We start from the raw sequence: 25,231 nt of genomic DNA, 5'->3' as shown, positions 1-25,231 counted from the left end.
AATTTTAAAAGAATTAAATAAAAAAAAATTTAACGCACTTTTTACAAAAAATAAAAAATAAAAAAAAACTTAAACAGATTTATTTCAATTTCAATCATTTTCTGCTTTTTTTAATTTTTAATTTATTTTTATTGATACTAATAAATATTTTAAATTCATCACCAAATGGCACCACGTGAAAAATTTAAAATGTAATTAATCTATTAAAGGATAATTATATTCTGAAAGTATAAAAATAATATGATAGCATCCAAAAAATACGAGAGTATACATATTTCGGATGACATTCTACTTGGATCGGGTAGATACATATTCTGTCCATCTATCACTTATGTATTTCCATTTCTCTTTCGTCTAGGCGAGGTAAATGTTTGGTGATACAAAATGTAACATTTAAAAAATATTGTCCTATACCGAATCTTAATAAATACTGATACATAAAAAAAATATGTTGTGGTCATTTCAAATTGTATGGTTTTTTCGTTTTAAATGACCATAAAAATCTAAAGTTAAACATTTTTTAAATTTTAAAAATTTATAATTCCACAAAATGTGATAACTGCATTTTCCATTGCTGAATTCAAATGTAATAAAAGTAATAAGTAAATCTTAAAACAATAAAGAATTTGTATTTAATATTATCCAAACGATTTTATTATTTAATAGCCGTCTTTGGCGACCAGCCGGTTCGCCTGTATTAATGATCGCTAAAATTTTCAATTAAATATTTTATGTAACTTAGTAGCTTTTTCTACAAAATATTTTTAAGTTTCAGATTTTGATAGTCATACTATTACGTGGGCATAAAACAGTTCTATTCTTTGTACTACTTATTTCTCTCTTTAATTTTCTGCAATTAATATAAAAACATTTTTTGCTGAAACCAACCATGTCTTTTTTTAAATATAAAAATTGAAAAGAGAATCGATTAGCATTGAAGTTGTATGTGCACTGAAGAATAATTTTTGTAATATATATAATATCTTTAAAAATTATTCAACAAAAATTTCCCTGATTCATCTTAAAATTCAGTTTTTAGTTTTACTTTTAAAATATTTAAATAATGCAAATAAAAATATTTTATTTTATTTCAAAGCAATAAACGTGCTTATAAAAAAATTATGAAGTTTAAATTTTACACCGAACTTTTGTCCTAAGGAATCATATTCTGCAAAATACTCTTGACATTTCAACTTTTAGTAAAATAAATAAACGTTTCTATATCTATGAAGCCTGACTGATTTGTGATGTTTTTATATATCAATTTTAGAACAATCAACATTTTTACCGTCATAGGCCAATCACTATCGAGAAACCATGGTAGAAGATCGGCGTATCTTCTTTGAGATGGTCAATGAAGTGGTCTAAAATCGTCAGTTTTTACAGAAGATTTACATTCAAATTTCATACATTAGTCAGTTTTAGTGATTGATTTCGTTGATTGGAGTTCAACAATTTTTATTTAAGATATTGGTGTCTCAAGAATATTTTGTTAAATATGATTCAAAGAGACGAGGATCTATGTAAAAATTTAAAATTCGTAATTCATCAAGTTACATAAAATATAATTATTTAGTTCATTTAGTCCATTTTGTTAGCATATATATGCCACAAATTAGTTGGGAGCTAATTAGAGTAATTATATATATATATATATATATATATATATATTATTTAAAATTTAACAAAAATATATTTAAATAACTATTTTCTGTTTTTTAGTCTTATATGTATTTAATTTTATAATTAATTTTCAACTAACTTCCAGACAAAATATATACCAAACAGACAAGAAAGCGAAGCGAGAGATATTGCATTTTTATTCAATTCTGAACTATATTTGAAGTTCCAAGTCTCTAGCTCATAGGGAAGTTAGTTTAAAAGTATGTTAAATTAGAGTTTATTAATATTCCTGATGAAATAAGAAATAAGTAAATAGATGGTAGTTTCTTGAGATCAAGATATCCCTCAAAATGCGCTCAAAAGAATTTGAAACAATTTTAAAAGCAGTGAACGCAGATCATTGCTTTTTAAGTGGTTACTCATTCCTTCTAGAGTAATAATTGCATCTAAGTATTATTTTCTATTATTGTTGACTCAAAAATATTCTGAAACCACAAAATGTGCATAATTTATAGACCTCATAACTGTCACAATAGTTAGTTTCACTCATTTTACTGCTGTGGGAAGGTTAATAAAGTTGTATATATTTATTTGTAGAATAGAGTGGTATATTGAATTCCCTCGAGATTAGATTGGAAAATATCTAAAAATCAATTCTAATCTTCCGGGTCTTTATTAAAAAAAAATTCCAATTCATAAGATAATATATATCTTTTTTTCTTTTATTGCAGGTATTCCGGCACCAAACGTGACGTGGTGGCGCGACAATAAGCTGTGGGACAACACTTTCCAGAAGTACTCTACAGGGGTGCTGAACGACATGAAGCTCGTCAATCTGAACCGATCCGACCTCTTCGCTACATTCCACTGCAAAGCACAAAACACCAAGCTCACCTCCCCCGTCGTACGGACCATCGTCCTCGACATGTACCGTGAGTCCAATAAGAATTAATTCTCACCCAAACTTTCCCAATCCCCGGGAATAAATAAGTGAATTAATTAAGATTAAAGATCCTCGGGCGTTGTAGGGGGAGCATGTATTTTTCACCGCCGCCTTCGAATAAAGAAAGGGTGCCTTGTATTGTTCCCTTGGAAATAGTTCCGGAGAAAGAGGATTCTGTGTGGTCCGGGTAAAATTTAAGATGCAGTGGTTGTTGTTTCTTGTGCGAAAGAGAGAATCGGATCTTGTCGTAGATAAATTGAGATTTTGGTTTTTAGATAACATACGAATGATATTCAGCGAAGTGATTTATAAATGAGATTAGTTTTCAAAAGAAATTAATTGTCATACGGAAGTAAAGGCATTTAATGCATTGCCTAATTATTTTTAACGATGAGAATTAAATTAAAAAGCTGCCTTTAATTAAGTAATTTACTCTTCGAGGTGCTTTATTAAAATGTCCAATGCCATGAATCGTGCCTTTGATTGGGGGCACCTATTAAGTCTTAGTAGACCCTTTCCTACTACCTTTCTAATATAGTACAGAAGAGGTAATCTAATTAGAAAGTGGGAATAGTTGGCCGGAATTAATTGGTGTTAAAGGTGGCAAGCATGTTAATTTGAAAAATGAAGAAAAATTAGTTGGATATTTCTCCATTCGACTTGCTAGGGTATTTACACTTCTATGGCAACTTTTATATTCAATTTAATAGCACAGTGATGACAATGTAATATATATTTCGGATCTTTTTCCATTGGCCAATTGGATCCCTACAAAAAGTTAAAAAAGTTAATACATCTGTGATTTTTATATCAAGTCTTCGCATCAAGTTTCAACTGTCTAGTTTGTAATGTTTTTATATTTTCATGTTCACAGACTGACATATTGAAAATTCAAACTACAGTACACTCCCGAGTATCCGGCTTCCGTACTATCCAGCCTAGTTTTCTTTTGGCATAATTAAATGAGGAATGCAAGACAAGCAGATGTCTGTTGCGATTCTCCTACATGTCGTGTGTAAAATACAAATTGTGACAGGAAAAGAGCAGCGTTCTGCTCGTTGTTCATTGTTCTTTCATTGTGCAACGGACGTCTATTAAAAACTTTATCAAAAACTTAAAATTGCAAATTTAAACTCTTATCTTAGAGTTAGTTACCTTTTCATATCTGTGCGAACATTAATCAGTGAAAAATGAAATCGGTTTGAATCTATTTTCTTAAGGATTAGGCCTATGATTTACGCTTGTGTTTTGTTTATGTTTCCTACAGTTAAGTTAAGCATTATAGAATTTATGTTAAAATGTGAACAGTTTATATCTTTTAACTTACTTCGTCTCTAATAAATTCTTGAAATGTGCAGTGCAGTATATGAACATATATGAAGTACCAGTACAGAGCCTTCTATTTTAACTCGACAAGTTACCGACAACTGCTTCTATGATTCATCGGGCTGCGGTAGCGTTCACGTTCTACGTGGCTTGAGATAAATGGAGGGCTTAGTACTCAATAAGAAGTGAGAAAATACGTATTTTAATAGTAAAATTTGGTATAAAAACTTGGGTCTCCTGGTATTGCTGGATAAAGAAATGAATTCATAAAACTCCGGCTTTTTTGTTATCCGGCTTGGCTTAAATTTAATACTTTATTCTCTGGCATTAGGGAATGACAGTTTTGCTGCTAAAAGTCCCAATTTATCCACTTCCATAATAATAATAGTTCTTTGACGTCCATATTGCTTCTTTTTGTATCGAATGAAAGTAGGAGAGAATTTGAAATATTTTCAACGGGTACATATCGTTAGAATCCCAAATTCGTAGTGCTTTAAAAATATGTTTTTACACTCACACAGAAAGGAAATAAAAATACTGAAAATTGTCAGTATAACTTAATGAAGCGAAATAAACTGTAATTTTGAAAAATAAAGTAAACAATTAATGGACAGTCTTTATTCCTGGGGTATATATTTGGTGCTGTAAGCAATAACATATTTTACACTAAATTTAAAATTCTGTTTAGGTGTAGTCAGTATCTCTTCATTCAGTGATTAAAATATAAATCGGCAATATCGAAAAATTTAATAGATGTCAAAGTAAATGATATGGTAAACAGAGAAAATACAACCTTCAAAGAGTTGAAAATTTAAAAAAAGTGGAAAGAATTCCTTGTTATAAATGAAGATTTGTTTATAATTTAATCAGTTTAAATCTTTAAATGTGACAACTTAAGTGTATTGTTTTCCAAAGCCACTAGCTTGGTTTTTGGCAAACGTTGGCGATATAAAGAGATACTAATCCACTTCAAACCAAATCGAATTTTTATTAAACGACTTTTTGCATTATCAGTGATGATATATTCAAGAAAATTTTGCTTTTATTTTAAAACTAGCAGTACCCGCACAGCGTTGCCCGTGGCATAACCTCCAAGAGGAAAATTTAGCTTTAAACTTAAGTCTAGTCTCCACCCGATATGACATGGGCATGTCAAGCAACATCAAACAAACATAAAAATATGCTTAGAAATCATCAGAAATAACTACAAAACAATTTTTATAGCACACATTTAGAAATATTTATACTGTTAAAAAGGTAAAAATATGATATGTTCATAGACAAAACAATTCAATAAAAATATACAAAAGAAAAGCTGTTTCAAAATTTAAAAATATACAAATAATTCATTGTACCCACTATTCCACACTTTTTCATCAACTATGTATAATTTGATATGAACATAAAATTCAGCTTATTTCATAACATTTCTTTGTAATCTATATTAGCTGTTTTTCCAACTGGTGGCAAAACGAACAAAAATAATTTGTTTGGACGTAACTCTAGAAAGTGCCACATAAAGTTGTCCATGGACTTCAATATACTAAAACCTTCCCCAATAAATGCCCTACAAAATGGTACAAATATCTCCAATATTTATTAATGTTTTTGGGCATAATGAGTTTTGAATCGGTAATTAAAACGTAAACAAAGAAATGTATCGCATATGCATACCACAACTCTTGCTATTAGCGCAGATGTGGATAAGTGCAACGCACAGATACTGCTGTTTTAACGCGTGCGCGAATCGTAGTAGGAAAATAATTCAAAACGCAATTATAAAACTCCTTTTCTTATTTTAGTCTGACTTCAATATATTAAAACCTTCCCCAATGCCCTACAAAATGTTACAATCAGTTAAATATTTCTCGAATTTTTCTGTTTCAAACATACGGATGCTTTCAGCAGACTTCATTTTATACTATGTATAAATGAAAATTTATATTGAAGGATATTGAGAATTGAAAAACAGCACACTCGGAGATTTACTTGAAGTGTTAAAATTTGTATATATTTTATTTATTATCGTTCCATCTTATTTACCTGCTTCAGAAAGATATTTTAGTCTGTATGAAAATTATTGTATTAAATGCATGAGACATTCTTTTAAAATGGCAAATTCAATAAACTTCTGTTTATATTTATATTTCTTTGGAAAGTACAAAATATTATTTTCATACATTTTGAATAGTTCAGAGCTGAAGTGCTTTGATGTTTAATAATATTAAAAGGATTTTCCGTACAACTTTGTTTTTTAAACAGAAAAATTCCTTTCTATGATTTTCTATGTTAAAGAAAGAAATTCTTTCAAAATCTATATTTTATCATGAAATCCCTTGTCGCTTCTTTTGATTTATGAAGCCCTCCAAAAGCTAACATTTTATATTTAAACGTCATTTTCCCTTTTAGAATTCAAATTATATTTCGGTATAAACTGTAAACTAAATAGACATGATTTATTATAAAAAACATGAGGATAAGAATAGTAAATAGCGTAAAAGATTATTTTAGATCGAAATTTTATATTAAAAACGTCGCGATGTAGTTGTAAATTAAAGCATTGGTATCTCGAACTTCTGCGTTAAAACTAAGAATTTTTTAAAGCCTAAATTTGGTGAATTTAACTTTTTTTTTATTTCCTTTACAAAATATTCTTTTAATTTCTGAAAAATAAATAAATAAAATAAAATATGAGCCTTAAGAGAAGGTTTCTTGTCCCGTAGCATATTTCTGTACCCATAGTCTAAAAATTTGCAAAACATGTTCCATTTTGTATGGCCAAAAGTAATGGTTACAAATACTTATTAAACTTGTAATAAAATGGCTCGCTAGAATAACTATAAAAAAATGGAAAACAACTTTGCAAACTTGGAGTTTGACAATCGCCATTGGCGATTTTAGTGGAAAATTGAAATTCAATATTGAAAAAAATAAATTCATTATCTTGGCATTCTTGAAGTAATCATCTAAAAAAGGACAAGTAAACCCATAAATACAGCTGTTTTTGCGATCATATGTATAATTGAGCTTGGCGATCTTGGCTCAATCTGAAATTCGTCTAGTAAACCCGGGGACCATAAAATTAAGCAAGTATCTTATTAAATTATTTATCTGAATATTTATTTAAACTTAAAAAATCGTTAAGGTAACTAACTTAACAATAAATGTACTAAAAGTTTGAAATAAATTATTTTTTACAGTGCCCTTTTTGCGTAGTATCCAAATTAACTATATAATGTGAGAGTTCAAGAAATTTTTCGCCTTTTACTGGATTGACCTAATTAATTAGCAAATTGCTTACCAATTTTTTATATTTTACAAATAATGGAAGCTTCCAATTTTTTTATATAATATTTTTTATTTTATTCTTTAGAATAAACGATTAATTGGTTAAATTGTGCTTCAAAAATATTATTGATTGATGATTTGAAGTATATAAAATTAGAGAGGAAAGATTACAATAATTTAAGTTAATATTTCGAAATCATTGAAATTATTTTTTTAATTATTTATGAAATCACTCAAAAGGCAAAAAACTCAATAATTGATCATACCAAACTTATCCGCAATAAACTCGAAGTGACCTATGCAAACAAATCAATTGGTTGCTAAGGAAACAGAGCAGTGACAGTACATTAAATTCTAATGGCAACTACAATTAACATTATCATGCATTGTCTACTTGTCATTTTTTGTCTGCATATAGTGGTACCAACAAGTAGATTTCAACGATATGGAATGTTTGATATAATTTTTTCCACCTTGAATGACTATAAAGTATTCGAAATGTTCATTCAAATATTTCGATCAATTTCTCTTTTTAGTTTACCCTCTGACAGTCCGTATCACCAGCCGGCTCAGTACGTTGGCGGCCGGACGACGCGTGGACCTTGCTTGCGAGACGCAAGGCTCACGTCCTTCCGCTAAAATATCCTGGTGGCTGGACGGCAGTCCCCTCTCCGATCATATCGAAACCGTCCACGACAACATCACCTCCTCTGTCCTGCACCTGCAGCCCAAACCCCAGCACAACAGGTCTCCACTCTCCTGCAAGGCACAGAACCCCAAGCTCTACGACAGTATTTTGGAAGACGTGAGAGTGCTCAATGTAACATGTGAGTATTTGTTGTAACGATATTTTCACTATACTTGATTCGCCAAAACATATGAATACTTTTTGCAACAATAATGTTACGTCTGCAACACTGTTTGGGATGGTTTCCTGTCCATTTTATTCTTTTAAATATATGAACATTGTTGTAACAGTATTACATCTGTAACGTTTCTTTTCAGTCCACTTTATTCGTTTAAATGTATGAATACTCTAACAACGTACATTTATAACACTGCTTGCGATGGCTTTCAATCCATTTTATTCATTTAAGTATATGAATATTGTTGTAACTATTTTAAATCTGTAAAGCTGCTTCTGATGGTTTTCAGCTCACTTTATTCGTTTAAATATATGAACATTGTTGTAACGATGTTACGTTTGTAACACTGCTTGCGATAGTTTTCAGTGTACTTTAGTCATTTAAATATATGAATATTGTTGTAACAATGTTATAACTTAACACTACTTGTGATGGTTTTCGGTATTCATTTCAGTATATGAATATTGTTATAACAATGTTACATCTGTAACACTGCTTCCGATGATTTTCAGTATATTTTATTCGTTTAAATATATTGTTACAAATCTGTAATTTTGCTACCCGGCATGAGTAGTGTCATCGTGAGAAAGACCGTTGTAAGATCTGTGCTGAGCAGCTGCCGCGTAAATGACCTGAGAGCTTGGCGACCATTTGGCGACTTGGCGACGAATTTGGCGAGTTTGGCGACTAAATGGATACTACTGGAAAGTTCGAGAACTTTCACGATCCATCCACTAAGACCCGAGATACAGCCAGGTACGCCCTGATTGGTCTGAAGATTCCAGCCCCGCCTCCCGGAACTATAAAAGACAGGCAATCTGAATCTGCAAAGAAGTTGTGTGGATCGGGAGAAATGGTGTGTGAAGTCGTGTGTATCGTCAAAAGTTGTGTGTGTGAAAGTGGTCCTGTCGCCGACTAAAAAGAGGTCTTGGAGGATTAGACAGCAAGAAAGCTGCTGAACTATAGCAATTAAATGTGCTGCGCTATTGCAATTGATTAGCGGTATTTGTTGTAGAAGAAAAAATTTTGTAACAATATAAATTCTTTTGCAACAATGTTACATTTGTAATACTGTTTGTGATGGTTTTCAGTCCACTGTATTAGTTTAAATATTATGAATATTGTTGTGACAATGTTACACTTGCAACACTGCTTTTAGTACAAATAACTAATAATACGTTTAAATATATGATTATTGTTATAACAATATTGCATATGTAACACTACTTGCAGTGGTTTTTAGTATCTTTATTCATTTAAATATATGAATATTGTCTTAACAATGCTATATCTGTAACACTGCTTGCGATGGGTTTCAATCTACTTGTTTGTTTAAATATATGAATATTGTTGTAACAATTGTTAACAACTGCTTAAGGCGGTTCCTCGATATACTTCATTCTTTAAAATATAATTTAGTTGTAGAATCCGTATGGCGGTATACGTTCCTTGATGAATGTGAACTAAATCAAACTATCAATGACATAAAATAAAATCGCATAGACGGATAATGAAAAAAATATAACGATTTCCCATTTCTATTTTTCTTCGTGGCAATAATATTCTCTAATGATTTGCAGAAGATAAAAATTGAAACAAATAACTGAAATAAGAACACCCGCTAAAAAAAGAGTAACAATTAAATAGGTTTGTTTCCATCGATGCCATTATAAGTTCTATAAATAGGATTTTCATGCTAAATCAGTAAAGAAATTAAACTTCATCCATTGAATCAACAACGAAAATCTTTAAACTCATTAGCGAAACAATTAATCAATAATGAATGAAAAACAGGTAGTTTGATCATTCTCATGCTAAAACTGAGAGTGAAATTTCAATAATGATTTCAAAAAATTTGAAAAAGAAAATGGAATTAAAATGTTGGAAACCGGAATTTTTTTATTCTTAAATTTCGAGAAAAGATTACTAGTTGAAATTTATTAAAACTCAGTAAATTACATCAAAAGTGCAAAATGTATTTTCTTTACAACGACAATTGTATGTTATCTTCTATGCTACACTTAAAACTAGCATAACTAAAAACGTTAGAAGCGATATCATTATTATTTACTAGTAGAAAAATACTGCTTGTGATGGTTTTCAGTCCACTGTATTAGTTTAAATATTATGAATATTGTTGTGACAATGTTACACTTGCAACACTGCTTTTAGTACAAATAACTAATAATACGTTTAAATATATGATTATTGTTATAACAATATTACATATGTAACACTACTTGCAGTGGTTTTTAGTATCTTTATTCATTTAAATATATGAATATTGTCTTAACAATGCTATATCTGTAACACTGCTTGCGATGGGTTTCAATCTACTTGTTTGTTTAAATATATGAATATTGTTGTAACAATTGTTAACAACTGCTTAAGGCGGTTCCTCGATATACTTCATTCTTTAAAATATAATTTAGTTGTAGAATCCGTATGGCGGTATACGTTCCTTGATGAATGTGAACTAAATCAAACTATCAATGACATAAAATAAAATCGCATAGACGGATAATGAAAAAAATATAACGATTTCCCATTTCTATTTTTCTTCGTGGCAATAATATTCTCTAATGATTTGCAGAAGATAAAAATTGAAACAAATAACTGAAATAAGAACACCCGCTAAAAAAAGAGTAACAATTAAATAGGTTTGTTTCCATCGATGCCATTATAAGTTCTATAAATAGGATTTTCATGCTAAATCAGTAAAGAAATTAAACTTCATCCATTGAATCAACAACGAAAATCTTTAAACTCATTAGCGAAACAATTAATCAATAATGAATGAAAAACAGGTAGTTTGATCATTCTCATGCTAAAACTGAGAGTGAAATTTCAATAATGATTTCAAAAAATTTGAAAAAGAAAATGGAATTAAAATGTTGGAAACCGGAATTTTTTTATTCTTAAATTTCGAGAAAGATTACTAGTTGAAATTTATTAAAACTCAGTAAATTACATCAAAAGTGCAAAATGTATTTTCTTTACAACGACAATTGTATGTTATCTTCTATGCTACACTTAAAACTAGCATAACTAAAAACGTTAGAAGCGATATCATTATTATTTAGTAGTAGAAAAAATACTACGAGCAAATACAGAAGAGTTGAAATAGTATAAAGTGGGAGTCCACAAGCATTCTAAGATCATGGCAGCCCACAAGAGTGAGTGCATCCTCTTCCCAATTCCTGCGATAATAGGCAAAATATGTGCTTTGTGATATACTAAAGAAAACTGAGTAGGCATTTTTGATTCCTTTTATCCATCGATTGAATTCAACGTTTGACAAATATCTACAAGTTTGTGTTTGCCAAATGAGTAAGGCTTCAGTTTTTTTTCCCACGCTAAAGAGGATAGGCTTGAGAAATTTTCGGCAGATTATTTCAAAGGATTCTGTTTATTTTCTTAATGTTTGATGCATTTAAAGTTAAACATTGTTAATGAATCGATCTTTCAGATTCATTCTGAAGTACTTTTGAATTAAAGTAAAACAGAATAAAAGAAATTAAAAATTTCTAATCTGCATAGCTTTACCCCAACTGGAGTAGAAAACTCACGCATTTGCGTTACCATAATTGGCGTTCAAAATTTACGCATGCGCATTGTGTTCTGATTGTTGACAACTATTTTCAACGGATACCTACTTGGTTTTGTAGGCTTAATATGTTTCCGACTGATTATTTCAAATGATTCTGTTTATTTTTTTAGTGTTTGATGCATTTAAAACTAAACATTGTTAATGAATCGATCTGTTCATGATGAATCTGAGAAAATTTTGTTGAAAACTTCTTGAGATATTATATAAATTAAGAAAAATATTTAGTACCCATAAGGTTTAAATACTCAGCGACTCTGTTTTCAGTACTCATATTTTTAAAAAATGCTTCATTTCCGTAAAAAAAAAAAAAAAAAAAAAAAAAAATTATTATATTAACTGCAGATTTATCCTTTCCACTTTAATTTAAAACATAAATTCTACGGGAGCTAACTGAAAATGAGAGAGATACAGATTACGTTATGACTGAAGACCTTTATAATATTATGAGTGAATTATATGACTATCAAGATTTGAAGTTTTAAAATATTTTGATGAAGAAGCTATTAAAGTAGGAATTGCATAAAATATTTAATCATTAATCAAGATTGGCGAACCGGCTGGTCGCCAAAGGCGGCTAGTATACAATAAAAACATAATATAATGTATCTACTATTATGCTTAGTAATATATCCATTTTACATATTTCAAAAAATACATAATATATATTGCAGTTATTATAATTATAGTACATAATTCATCCTTTACAATATATTCCCATTTTATTTTAGGTAGTTAAAGAATTACAATATCAGGCAAAAGTGATAAATACGAAACCATGGAGCACACGCACTTATCTTACATTATTATTTCACGTCAACGTCAACCGGCCGTATAAGACAGATATCATAAAATACTTGACACCAAGAAATACTTGATGCAGACTATTATGCTATGCCATCTACAACGATCGGTAGAACTTTATCCAATCTGTTGTACGTTTATTGCAATTAGCCGGCGTCGTGGAATCCCGCTTAACTAGATAATTCAATATTCTGCCGTGTATTTATATATCCCCGTCAGCAGGCTAGAAAGGCTCGTCTGGCCTCAGGCTTAAAATCATTTCCTAATAACTAATTACGATCGGAAATACCTAGTTGTTCCACAAAGTTGCTGTAGAGCACTCGAGCGGTTGAATTACCCGAAGAAATTAATGATAATGGCAAACATACGAAAGTAGGGCGCGTGTTTTTAGCGCTAATTAGACGCTGGATCTTAAAAGTCAAAGTGGTGTAAGTCATTTTTGCTGATGCTTGGTTTCAATTAGCGGCTCGATGGTGTTGCCAAAATGAAGGGGAAAATTTTTAATTTCGGTTTCAGTCACTTAAAAATATTTTCCTGGGCTCTTTAGGTGACATAGATATTGAAGTTTTTTTACTGATTTTACTGCGCTCATTGCCTCGAAATGTGCCAAACGTAATAGGAAAATGTCAGTGCTTAAAATACCTTTTTTTAGTGTTTGTTGCTACATAATACTTTTACAAAGTAATAGGACACTAAAAGGAAAATGTGGATGAAGCCTCTAATTAGCGGATATTTCACGTGAGAATCTACCGAAAAAGAGAGTTCGTTTGATGTGTTTATATTTTTAAATACGTTCATTACTTTAGTCTAAACGGTAGATATTTAATTGCAATTCTTGATTAATTGCGCATCTAAATGAGAAACTTAATAGTTTAGGTATCGTTGAAACGTTCTAAGGACAGATAATGATTCCATTTAAAATGGAAAGTGATTGCAAAGTATTTGCTTTAAAATGAATTAATAATGATGGCGTTTATCTATATGAAAGGTTTAAGAAATTAAAATTCCTCTTATGAAACGACTCTACTAAATAAAATGTTATCAGACCTGATAATAGTTTACAAAAGAGCATGGAATTTTATTTTCCGAAAAAAAAATGTTAGACAATTAACACAAGGGGGTAATGGCGTAGTAGTTTGCAATGTTGTTAATGAGCATTGGCTTGTTGTGTATAGATGAAACACATCCATATATATGTATAAAGCGCTAACATACGTGGCATAGAAATCGAGTTTATTACAAGTTGTCGAATGGCAGCAGTTAAATATAAGCAAAATATCATACGAATTTCAGACTGCTTTATTCATTGAAAATTTTTACAGTTATACTGAATCACATCTTTCGTTTAGCTAATTAATGGAGCTGAAAAATATTATTAGAAGTGTTTTGAAGATTGTTTGCAAAGTCGCCAAAACGCATATTCAGTCAGAAGGCAAAAGATGTAAGAGAAATTAAGAAATAGACTTCAAACAAAACTCTCAATCAAACGCACAAATGGCTTAACCGTTGCTAGGTAAGTAATCATGGTAAAACAAGATTAATGTGCGGTTTCCCGCCAAGTATACGAAAATCGTGCCAATCGTCCAAAAATTATCAAAAGTATACAATCCTTTTACATATCAGGAATGGGTAAAAGGGAATTTCAGTGTGCCTCTTCCTGCGTCAATAATGCCAAGTCGCCAATAAAGATGACGGACAAAATAAACAAATACTTCCGTGGAACAGTTACGGTTACCATTTTCCACCATATAATTAGGTCTTTTTACTCATAAGTATTGTTTTTTTTTTCCATATTGCTCGGTGCCTTCTACAGATGCCTTTGGCATCTGTAGAAGGCACCGGGCAGAATTTTTTAACTTAAAGCAATTTCGCTAGCCGCGGGAGCGGGAACCTAGTAGCTTAGCAAGTACATTGAACATAAGGATTGTGTGGATAACAGGAACAGTACATAACCAAAAGAAAAGAAAGAACGGTCGAAGAAGCAATCGGAACATTCTCCATACAAAATTTCAAACATCCTGTTCCCAACTTCATCAACTCGTAAAAAATATATATAGATATTTCACTCATCCTTCATCCAATCTGCAGGTTCGAAATACTGTCTTCCATCCCATTTACCCGACATCCATTCTTGCACAATTGCCTACATAACAAATTTTGAATGGAACCAACCGTTAGAACACCAAAAGAATTACGAAAACTGCGAAGTATTCCATTGCAGCTGTCTTCTAAAGTGAGAATGCAGAGGATTTCGTAAATTAAGAATTCAGACGATTTTTTAAAGCGCATACTCACAATTAAAAATTGCAAAAGAATAAATATTTTCTGTTCGTATTCACATTAAAAAAAAGAGGAAAATAACTTTGAATTATAAGCTTAACTTTCTTTATTTAGTAAACTTTTAATTATAATAAAGAACAAAATTAAAATCTTTAATCGATATTTTTTTAATATTGTTAATTTAACATTTTTCATAATATAGTTGTAGCTCATGTACAACTCAACCATTGCAAAAAATAGTAAACAAAACAGCATTAGGGTTGCTTTAAGAGCTTTGAGATGGGTTGCCATGTTGGCGACAAACTCGGGGGCACACTATTCTTCACTTCACCCCAGAAATGCTAACAAAGGATTTTTAAAATTGCAATCAAAGATTGTCACGATTATATTTGGCGAGGAATTGCTCAAAAAAATTTCAGTTTGGCGCCCGTATATTAATTTTTACTCTACCATAAGCACTATGACTTGCCTTCGGAAATTGATATTTATATGTTTCAAAACAATTATCTTATACAAAAAGCTTTTTGTTTTTTCTTAAGACTAAAAAACATTACCTTTTTAATAACATTAATTTCATTTTCGTACAATTTTTTATCTAACTTCAATAATATTTTTTATTTAATTTAATACATTATCAGAAAAAATGTTTTTAAGTAATTCAAACTCTCAATCACGGGCTTTTTCCAATCATTCAATTCGTAATAGGATTTTTATTTCCACTATTATTTCGTAATATATACGCTTTGTAAATTGCAGTAAACTGTTTCAATTGAATTCATGTGTTTTAGACGTATTAAATGATTTAGAGATTAGATGATGTTTTAAAAAAATAGATTCCATATTAATAATTTCCCTGCCAAATTAGGTAATAAAGTGGATGATAAACTAATCCCCAAAGACGGCTAGTTTTTACTTAAATGGACCACCATCAACAACATTTTTTACTTAAATGACAATAGTCGTAATTGCAGGATTTGGAAAAAATAAATCCCTTACGTTATCTACCCTATTCTATAACATTCTTGTAAAGTTACTGATTGACGTAATATGGTAGCTAAGTGCAATCAACAATCAATCAACAGCTAGGCCTGTTATTACTGCTCGAATTAAAATACTCCTTGATACCATGACAATCAAACTTCAACAACTTAGAAATTTTGACACCATGATTTTTATGCAGGTTGAGGTTGACTTCCATATTGATACATGTGCCAAATCGTTCATTAAGCAATATGACCTGAATAGAAACCGTTATTTCCCATTTCTTAACCATCTTGGTTGTCAAACCTCAACTCCTTCTAGCACCTGAAAGCTACTTCTTATAGAGATAACGAACAACTTGGTGAAATGGAAAATGTGATATACCAACATGTCCATAACATTCTTATTGACATGCTACGAGATACCGTTGTGAATACAGTCATGCGATTTAAACTGTTTTCAGATAATGGTGTATGGCAGTCATATTGAATATAGTTTGTAGCATGTTTTAGAACGATTAAGAATATTTTGAACCTATGTCTTCGTGCCTCATTTCGCTCAATAATATTGTATACAGTGGATCAACCATTGGTATGTGGTATTTATTTATTGGGAAATGAAATCTCCTGACTTTTTGCAAACTTTTACCAACTTTGACACATTTTGTTCAGTAGCTTCTCTTTTATGATCGTTGCAATGTAGGTCTTTACGTATGTAGATTCTTTGAATACGAGGACGAATGTTTGTAGCTTTTTATTGAAATCTACAGCTTTGTACAATCTTAATGATACTTGGCGTTTTTCAAAAATTTTAAAGGTCACTGTCAACTTTTCAATGTCCAAAATTAAATATAATTTAGATAAAAAGAATTAACAAATGTCTATGCTTTTCAGGTACATTTTTCGAAAGTATTAATTCATAAAAATAATTTTTACATTGTTTTACACACATTTTTTTTCTATTGGCACCAATTTTATTGCCGAGCAATTTGCAATTTTAATTCATAAAACTAAACAGAATTTTTTTTTATAACTAAGACTTTCAAAAATATTCCTTCGCAAATATAATTTATTGCAAAATAAAAAAAATGCACCACAATTTATAAGTTATCAATTTAATGGCCAAACTCTGTATGTTGCTTAAGTTTGAATATCTAATATTTCAATCGCTAACTATTTAAAAAAATGATTCTAGTTTGATCTCGAATAATTTTTCATATTAGAACTATTTATTTATAAGTAGCAGAATTTTTTAATCTATATATATTCATTCAAATTCGAAAACATCTGGAGAATTTTGCCGTTTTAAGATAAAAAGCCGAAAATGAAAGTGCTTTGGCGAGTATATAATCCAGTCTCTAAAATTATTCTGTTTTATTATTTAGTAATTAACATGCACTTTTCACAATAGAAAAAAAACCCAGCGACAGTAGTTTCCCAAAACTTTCTTGCATAATCTAATAAATTTGTCAAACCAGAGAAACCCTCACATGGCACTGGCGTTCTATAGTTACGAAATATTAACTTTTTGCATGAATTTAGCATTTTTACTGAATGTATCGTATCTGGCTATCGTATCTTACCCTATCCACCCTGGAATTCTTGGCAAATTTTTTGGCGATTAATCCCTGGCTTGCATTAATAGTATTCAAAAATTGAATTTGTCTTTTAGATACGTTTTTTTCAGTGGAATAAAAAAAAAATTGACACTAAACTGACTTGTAGTCATAAAATCCTGTACCAAATTAAGTATTTTTCCGTCATTGCGTTTTTGAATCATCGCATTTACATGTTTCTGAAGGTACAGACCGACAGACAATCAGTTGGATCGCAACTGGATTTCGTTCACAATTTGATAGGCGTGTACACTATAGATGTTAAATCTGATTACCGAATTTGATCTGTGTAGCTCTCTTCGTTTCGTAATTATCATGTTATATTTGGACAGGCGGACTTCCTCTAAATAGATTTTACTCAAAATTCGATAGAATAGCAGATTTGATGTAAAATCCGCATACCAAATTTCAACCATCTAGCTCAAAGCGTTTTTGAGTTTTTCTTTTTCATATACAGACAGACTGGCATTTTTCAAAAAAGTGTTTATTGAAGTCGAAGAGGTTTAAAACATGGTAATTCGTCAAATCTGAATTTCGATTTTTTTTTTTTTTTTTTTTTGACGATTACTAAGCTTTTTCTATGCCAATTATACGAAAAATTAAAAAAAAAAGTAGTTTTTTCGATATCAGGAATTTTATAAACGTGCAGTTTTCTGAAGATCTTTAAATCACATTTTTTGATGATTAAAATAATTTCCCATCCCATTTGAGAAAATAAAAATGGAATTATCCTCGCAGTTTTCTAAATTTATTAGAATAATTTGGCATGCTTCTGCTACTGTGGAAATAAGCCAACTACAATAAATACTTGTCAACGTATTTACCTTCCATATATGCACAGCAGGAATCAATGTCTTTCCTTTTCTTCCATGCGGAAAATCTCTGGCAGTGTTTCAATGGCGAGTAATTGTAGTAGAAAATATTTTTTGTCTTACAGAACATCCTGTCATTATTAATCCGGTACGTTCTTTGTCTAAATTGTTTATCTTTGTAAAAATGGTAACGCTGATTTATTTACTTTATATATCTTATTGTAAGTGGCTTATTTTGCGGTTTGGATATAAGTAATGGTTCTCATTACTTTAACCAATTGATCAGCAGTTTGTTAAAGATCTATTATTTAAGGTATGTAAAACTGCATGTCTAATTTCATTCATTTTTATTGTTTTCTTTTCACTCTCTGGTGAATGAATTCTAATTCAAGATTTTGAAGAATTTCTTCCTGCTTCGGACTTACCCGAGTCCCTGAAGCACGTTAAAAAAATTATCCGAATTAGCGAAATATAAAGTTTAAATTGTAAAAAAAAAAAAAAAAAAAAAAAAAAAAAAAAATGGTTTGAACACTTTATCAAGGGTCACCTTCAAACAGGAATTCAAATCAGAGATTTTTTCTGTCTGATTTTCGTTCAGGAATTGTTCCCCCGTGACCCGAAAATCCTAAGTAATTGAGTTTTTTTTGGACGAATAAATATACACAAAGCAAAGACATTAAAACCAGGAAATAAACGACCCCTCACAGAAAAAATATTTCTTGGTCTGAATCAGTGTTTGAAGGTAACCCTTGATAAAGTCTTCAGGCCGAAATCATTTTTTTCCCATCATTTTTTTTTTTGAAATTATACTTTGTATTTCGTTAATCGGTTAATTTCATCGATGTGTTAGATGTAGCTGCATTAGCACGCTCTAAAAAGTTTTTATTTCTAAAAAAATTACTTTATTGTATGGTTTTCTTAAATATTGCTTTTGATTTTTTAGTTTGTGATTTTAAAAATTGTCTGTCTGTCTTTAAACACGTTAAGTTGACTTCTCTTTAAACAAGTTAACTCTTTGAGCTAGACGAATGAAATTTCGAATGAGGTATAGAATCCAATTTATAAAGTTTTGAAGGAAATATGTTCGCTGAAAATCTGACTGAAGGTGCGTGAGCAAGATAATGACAAAATGTAAAAATTTAGACAAATAAAAATTAGTACTCAATTTAGTCTTCGATTATGTAGATCCATATGAATTTTTAAATCAAATTCGTCAAAAAGTCAAACGTCCGTCAGTCTCTACATTCGCATGCATGTTAATGCGATAATTAAAATGCAACTAATTTAAAGAAATATTTTACCTGATTTTGTACCTGCAATTCTGTAACAAATTTTGGTTTTGATCGAAAAAAATATCTTCCAAGCTACATATTCTGTTTTCTTCACTATACTACAAAGTAGGAAACGCTCATATAAAAGACTCTGGAAATAAAAATCTGAGCATTCGTGACTGAGGCTTCAAAGATTTTATGCAAGGAGAAATTAGATATATTTTTTTTTATTAAGGAGCAAATGGAAAGGATCGTGCTGATACTTTCACAGTTTACTCTTCACGTTTTGCACAAAGAGGAACCGAAAAGTGTAACCTGAATAATACTCTAATGAAATTTGTCCAAAATTAGATACTGTGATCTGCAACTCTGATGATAAATCATTGCGTCAAAATCCGTTCATTGAGCTTATTGCATTTTTGAGCAGCTTCATGTGCATATTGTTACGAATCTGTGATGCTGCTTCCCAGCATAGTTGGTTCCATCATCAGAAAGACTACGGAGTCCGGGTGTTGCGTCGGAGGTACCAGAACTTGGCGACCATTTGGCGACTTTGACGCCAAAATATATTATACCCGAAACATCGGGAATTTTTCCCGATCCGTCCATTAGGAACCGAGATACGCCTCGAAAGTTCCTGATTGGTTGAGAGGCTTCTAGCCCCGCCTCCTGAGACCTATAAAAGGAGGCAGTCTGCAGCTGCCGGCAAAAGTAGCCGGAATCGGCGGTGAAGAAGGAGTCTTCCAGAGATTAGCAGAGCAGCGACGGAGTGAAGCTAGTGCTGAACTAAGCTGTGCGCTACTGTCTGCAGTAGAGTCTTGTTGTGTGCACGTCTCGGCTGAATATAATTGACTTCTCTGTGCTGTATATAGTTGTCGTCTTTGTGCTCTCCTGTGTGTCTTCGTGTGAATAAACGTCGTTATTTTATTTTCTACTGCCGTCTGCTGATTGAGCGTTCTCCACACCATATAACTTCCACTATCCAAACGAACCCGAAATTTCGTAACAATATTATTAAACTCATTACGTTTCCGTTGATGTACCTCGTCAAAATATGTCAAGTACAATTTTTATTGAAGTTTTGGTGTATAAAGCATATTCCAAATTCCATTTTTCCATTGCGTGTTAGTGTAAGTTTTAAGAGATGCTGTTCTCGCTAAAATCGATATATTGGGAAACCTCAAGAATTCGAAATAAATCTTTCCTCGCGCATCTGAGAATCTTATTTCTGGACCTTGGGTAATGCTGCGAGGGCCTAGCATGACATTGGTGAGAACGAGTTACAAAATATAGATCTTTGGCATAAATCTATGATTTTTACTGAATTTAACATGTGAATATGTATTTGGGACTTCGATTGAAACCAACATTTGATATGTAGTTACAAGATCATATACCGAATTTCTTTAAGTCATTGCGTCTACATACGTGTTAAAGTACATAACCAATAGGCAATCAACCTTTTGAGAGCTTTGGACCAGAATTTCATAAGATGTTATTTTTTAGATGTAGCAAATTTTATATTTCCCTCTTTATACGTTTTATAACTATCGAGTTTCTCTGATATTTCATTCAGGATTTCACTATAGATTTTGTCTAAAATTGTATACCAAATTTCATTAGCTTAGCTCACAGCGCATTTGTGTTATTTTGTGCATAGAGATAGACATAATGCCAAAAGATGAGTTTTTACGACTCAGAGAGATCTGAAATGTATTTTGAACGCCTTTATGTCGACGGATTAAAATCAAAATTTGATATGAAATTGCTTAGCATACCGAATTTCATTGATTTAAATCACCCCAACTGAGTTATTGCATTTTCAGGCATGCGAAAGTACAAACTTTTTACAAATTGGAGTCAAGATTAGATTATAATCCATATTTTAACTGCATGCCAAATGTTATCTACCTAGCCCTCTGTCTTTTGGATTTATTGAATTCTTTTACAATAGATTAGCCAGTGTAAATGAACATTGTTGAAAAATTTGATAGAAATTTACAGTCGTTTCTTTATAAACAAATTCCATCCATCTTCCTCAAAGCATTTTTAAATTATTGTGTTCACAGGATGTCAGACTGACAGACAGATATAATGTCAAAAATGCATTTCTAGAATTCAGTTAAATATGAAACTTGGATGTTTTTCAAAATCTGTAGTTCGTATTTTTTGATAATTACGATATTACCTCTATACTTCGTATATATGAAAGTAATATTCTACATTTTATACCTTACATAACCATTCATATTTTCTTCGTTTCGATGCGTTTCTTTATAGATAACTAAATATGTCAAATTAATGAATTGTGTGGAGCTTTTCCCAGCTTAAGGCAGATTTCCCTAACCGTAACTATAATTCACTCCAACTCGAGGTCACTAACCTCAACTTGTTTGTTTATGGTTCGAATGTCCCGTGCGAATCGCCGCAAGCATTTTCTGCACTCTATCACCAAGCGCTCAATGTCAATACTCAACTGCGCTGTAGTTAACATGTCAAATATAATTTATCAAATTTTATGGAATTCGAACGCAGGTCAGTCCTAATCAGCACGAATTCCAGAAGTCCACTGTAATTCTAAAAGCGAATTTTTGAAACTTGGTGATCTACAAAATTTGGAAATATTTGAAGATTATTATATTTTCTCTTGGTGCACTTTGCTTACGGGAAAGTAGAAAAAAAAAAGGAGGAAAAAAAAAGAAGAAAAAAAGAAGAATCTCCAGTTTGAAGCATTTTAGTTTGATATTGTTTAAATGCTTTGAAATGCTTTTATTGTCTCTTATACGAAATATACAAAGAAGAAAATGTTGTAATTATCAATAAATATGAACAGGTGATTTTGACGAATCTTCGTGTATCAGATTACCCTGCCTCTAGAAATATATTTTTGGAATGGTGTTCAAAATCTTGTTCTGGGATTTTCTAAAGATATGTCTAAACATATCCTTGAAATTATGTCTCTGAAAAAATTCCTTTCAGAAGAAGTTGCTGTCCGGATATCTGAGCACAAGCGCATGATAACTACAAAACGCAAGGAGCCATATTGATAAAATTTGCTACACAAATTCATCATCTAAATTGTATTTCCGTATAAAATTTTGTGACAGATCCTTTGGGGGTTATCACCTTTTGGTCTGTATTTTCCCATTGTTTCCCAATCAGTGTTGAATATTTGTGAGAAATTAAAATTAATTGATGTCTCTGAAAAGCTATCAATTTAAAATGGTATAAAAAAGAGTTTTTGTGTTGATATGTACTCCTAAATTGTGAGAAAATGTAAAACTTTGGATTTATTTTTCAATTAAATACAAATTTAATCAATTTATTAAAGAAGTTTTAGAAAACTTCTTTTAATACGCTCATATTACTCAAGAAATAACTGCGTTCCTAATTCGATAAATCTTGGTATATAGGTCTGCCCTAATGTCTGAGCGTTGAATTCTGTGCATTTTACATGATATTGCACTATTTATAGTTTCTGCCCCACTTAATTTAAAGCAATTATGTTATTCATTTTTAGATCTTATAGTATTAATTATAGAAATCTTACATGACACCCTACATTATAAAATTGCTATAACATACACATTAGATTATTTTATAACATTCCTCATGCTCCGATTTATATTATAAAAATGTAAGTCAGCGTTGATGAAAGCCTTCTTAGAGAATACTTAGAATCAACAGTGAGTGCTGTGACATAATTGAAGGATATAATACTTCCCTCTAGCATATTATCCTGCCTTTCGAGAAACTGTATGGATATCTATACGAATCCTAATAATGCATGTCTGCATTGCGTCTACTTCGGATATTACAGAAAATCTATATTCAGGTAGAAAGAAGGACAATAGATATAACTAATATTCAGATATTTGCCGTAAATAAGATCCTGTAATCAGGTAACGATAATAAGAAATAATGGAGAAATTCCACTTCAATTATCTTTAGCAGTTATATCTTCTAGCAGAATGGTAAAAGTCTATACAGACTCCAGGAATAATAAGTAGCCAGCAGATTAATATTGGTATAACATATTGAATGTTGTAATAGTTATGAATTACAGCTAACCAAAGAAATGAAACGACATGAGTGAAAATGGAGAAAGGAAAGAATGTGTGTATTGTGCAAGATCCTTCATGGTAAACTATACAGAAACTAAAACCGTACCAAAATGAGGTGGAGATCAGATAAAATTAGATATCCAGTATAAAAATCAAAATTTTCCGTTGCATTGAAAATTCTTATGTCTCACAACAAATAATGATTTATCAACAATAATTCGGATTATTTCAGTATTCTGACTCTTTTTAATGCTATGCCATTAGGTAGCAACCACATTGGTGCCTTATTTATTCTATGATTTTTTTTATTTTATTTTAATTATTTAGTATTAATTATTATTTATATTATGAAAATTATTATTATTTTAACTAATTATTTATTTACTTTATAAAAAATAAAATTATGATCTCCGGGAAATTTCGAAAAACCGCCTATGACACAAGTCTGTAACAAAAGAATTCCGACTGGAGATGCGGACGGCATAGTGTTAAATATGGAGATATCAGAAATTTCTATTTTTAATCAATTAATAATGATAAATAACGAATGTTGTAACTAGAAATTTAAGGAGTAATACATTTAAGAAAACAGTATCATTAGAATCAATTCGACACTGTCTGTAAGATAGAATTATTATTCTGCAACTTTTTATTAGTTTTTATGCTTTTTATTTTTAATTTCTCGTATATCTAATTTAGAAAAAGTATAGTAATCGTCAAAAAATTCGAATTCGAGATTTTGACGAATCTCCACATTTTAGAATTCGAAAAACATATATTTGAAAAATGGTCTTCTTTCTGACAAAGATAAAAACTCTTTGAGCAAGTCGGATGAAATATGGTATAAGATCTTTATACCATATTTATGGATTGCTATCAAAATTTGAGAAAAATCCTCTCAGAGACAGTCTATCTGTCCGACTTTGTAAATATAATTTAACACGATAACTGCAAAACGAAGAGAGCTAGATTGATAAGATTTAGTACACAGAATTAACATCTATAGTCTAGACACCAATCAAATTTTGAGTCAACTCCAGAAAGGAATTGATGGTCTCTTTTTCTGTATTTTTAGAAACGTATCAAAGCGATAACTCAAAGTCACAGTGACTTCAGTATATCAAATTTGGTATGAGATTTTGTGACTGCAAGTGTAATTTTGTGTCAAATTATTGTTTCAGTCGTCTGGGGAAAATGTGAATTCGGTTTTCGGATACTATTAACCGCATGCCAGGGATTAATCGCCAAATAATTCGCCAAGGATCACAGAACAGATTTAGTAAAAATGCTAAAGCCACATCAAGAATTAATATTGAACAACTATCATACATCCATGTCTTGCAAGTTACTCTCTTCCACAGGTTTTTATATTCAAAGATTATTAAAACACCAAAAAGCATAAAAAATAAAAAAATACTCCTAAATAAGAATATATTTTCTCAATATCATATTTTTATTTACGGGTTGCACATTTTTATGTACCTTTCCACCTTCCATTTAATCATCTGAAATGAAATTACATATCTACATTCTTTAATGAATTAAATGTAATCGTATGATTACCATCTAGTCATCATACGATCATTAATTATATGGTGGCCAGATGTTCTGGATGAATTGAGAAAATCCAAATTTTGACTCTTTGTTCATGATTGGAAAAGAGTCCTAGATTATTCCTAATCGTATTTACCAACAAATAGTTAATATTGAAAAAAAATAATTTGAATTTTAAATTTTGAAACCTTTTTGTC

At 30.8% G+C, this 25,231-nt stretch overlaps 1 protein-coding gene across 2 annotated transcripts in view; it reads left to right on the top strand.

Annotated features, from left to right (window-relative positions):
* Nucleotides 1–25,231, top strand: part of LOC129984713 (hemicentin-2-like) — a 516,003-nt gene that overhangs the window by 290,395 nt on the left and 200,377 nt on the right. For both annotated transcript variants that reach the window (XM_056094654.1, XM_056094653.1), the window contains exons 5-6: nucleotides 2,355–2,555; nucleotides 7,717–8,007. In XM_056094654.1, the coding sequence (XP_055950629.1) occupies nucleotides 2,355–2,555; nucleotides 7,717–8,007 (492 nt within the window). The remainder of the gene's footprint in view (nucleotides 1–2,354; nucleotides 2,556–7,716; nucleotides 8,008–25,231) is intronic.

Source organism: Argiope bruennichi, chromosome 9 (assembly GCF_947563725.1).
Source record: "Argiope bruennichi chromosome 9, qqArgBrue1.1, whole genome shotgun sequence".
NCBI classification, from domain to species: domain Eukaryota; kingdom Metazoa; phylum Arthropoda; class Arachnida; order Araneae; family Araneidae; genus Argiope; species Argiope bruennichi.
Note: the sequence above shows the minus strand (reverse complement) of the source record. Positions and strands in the feature narration are given on the sequence as shown.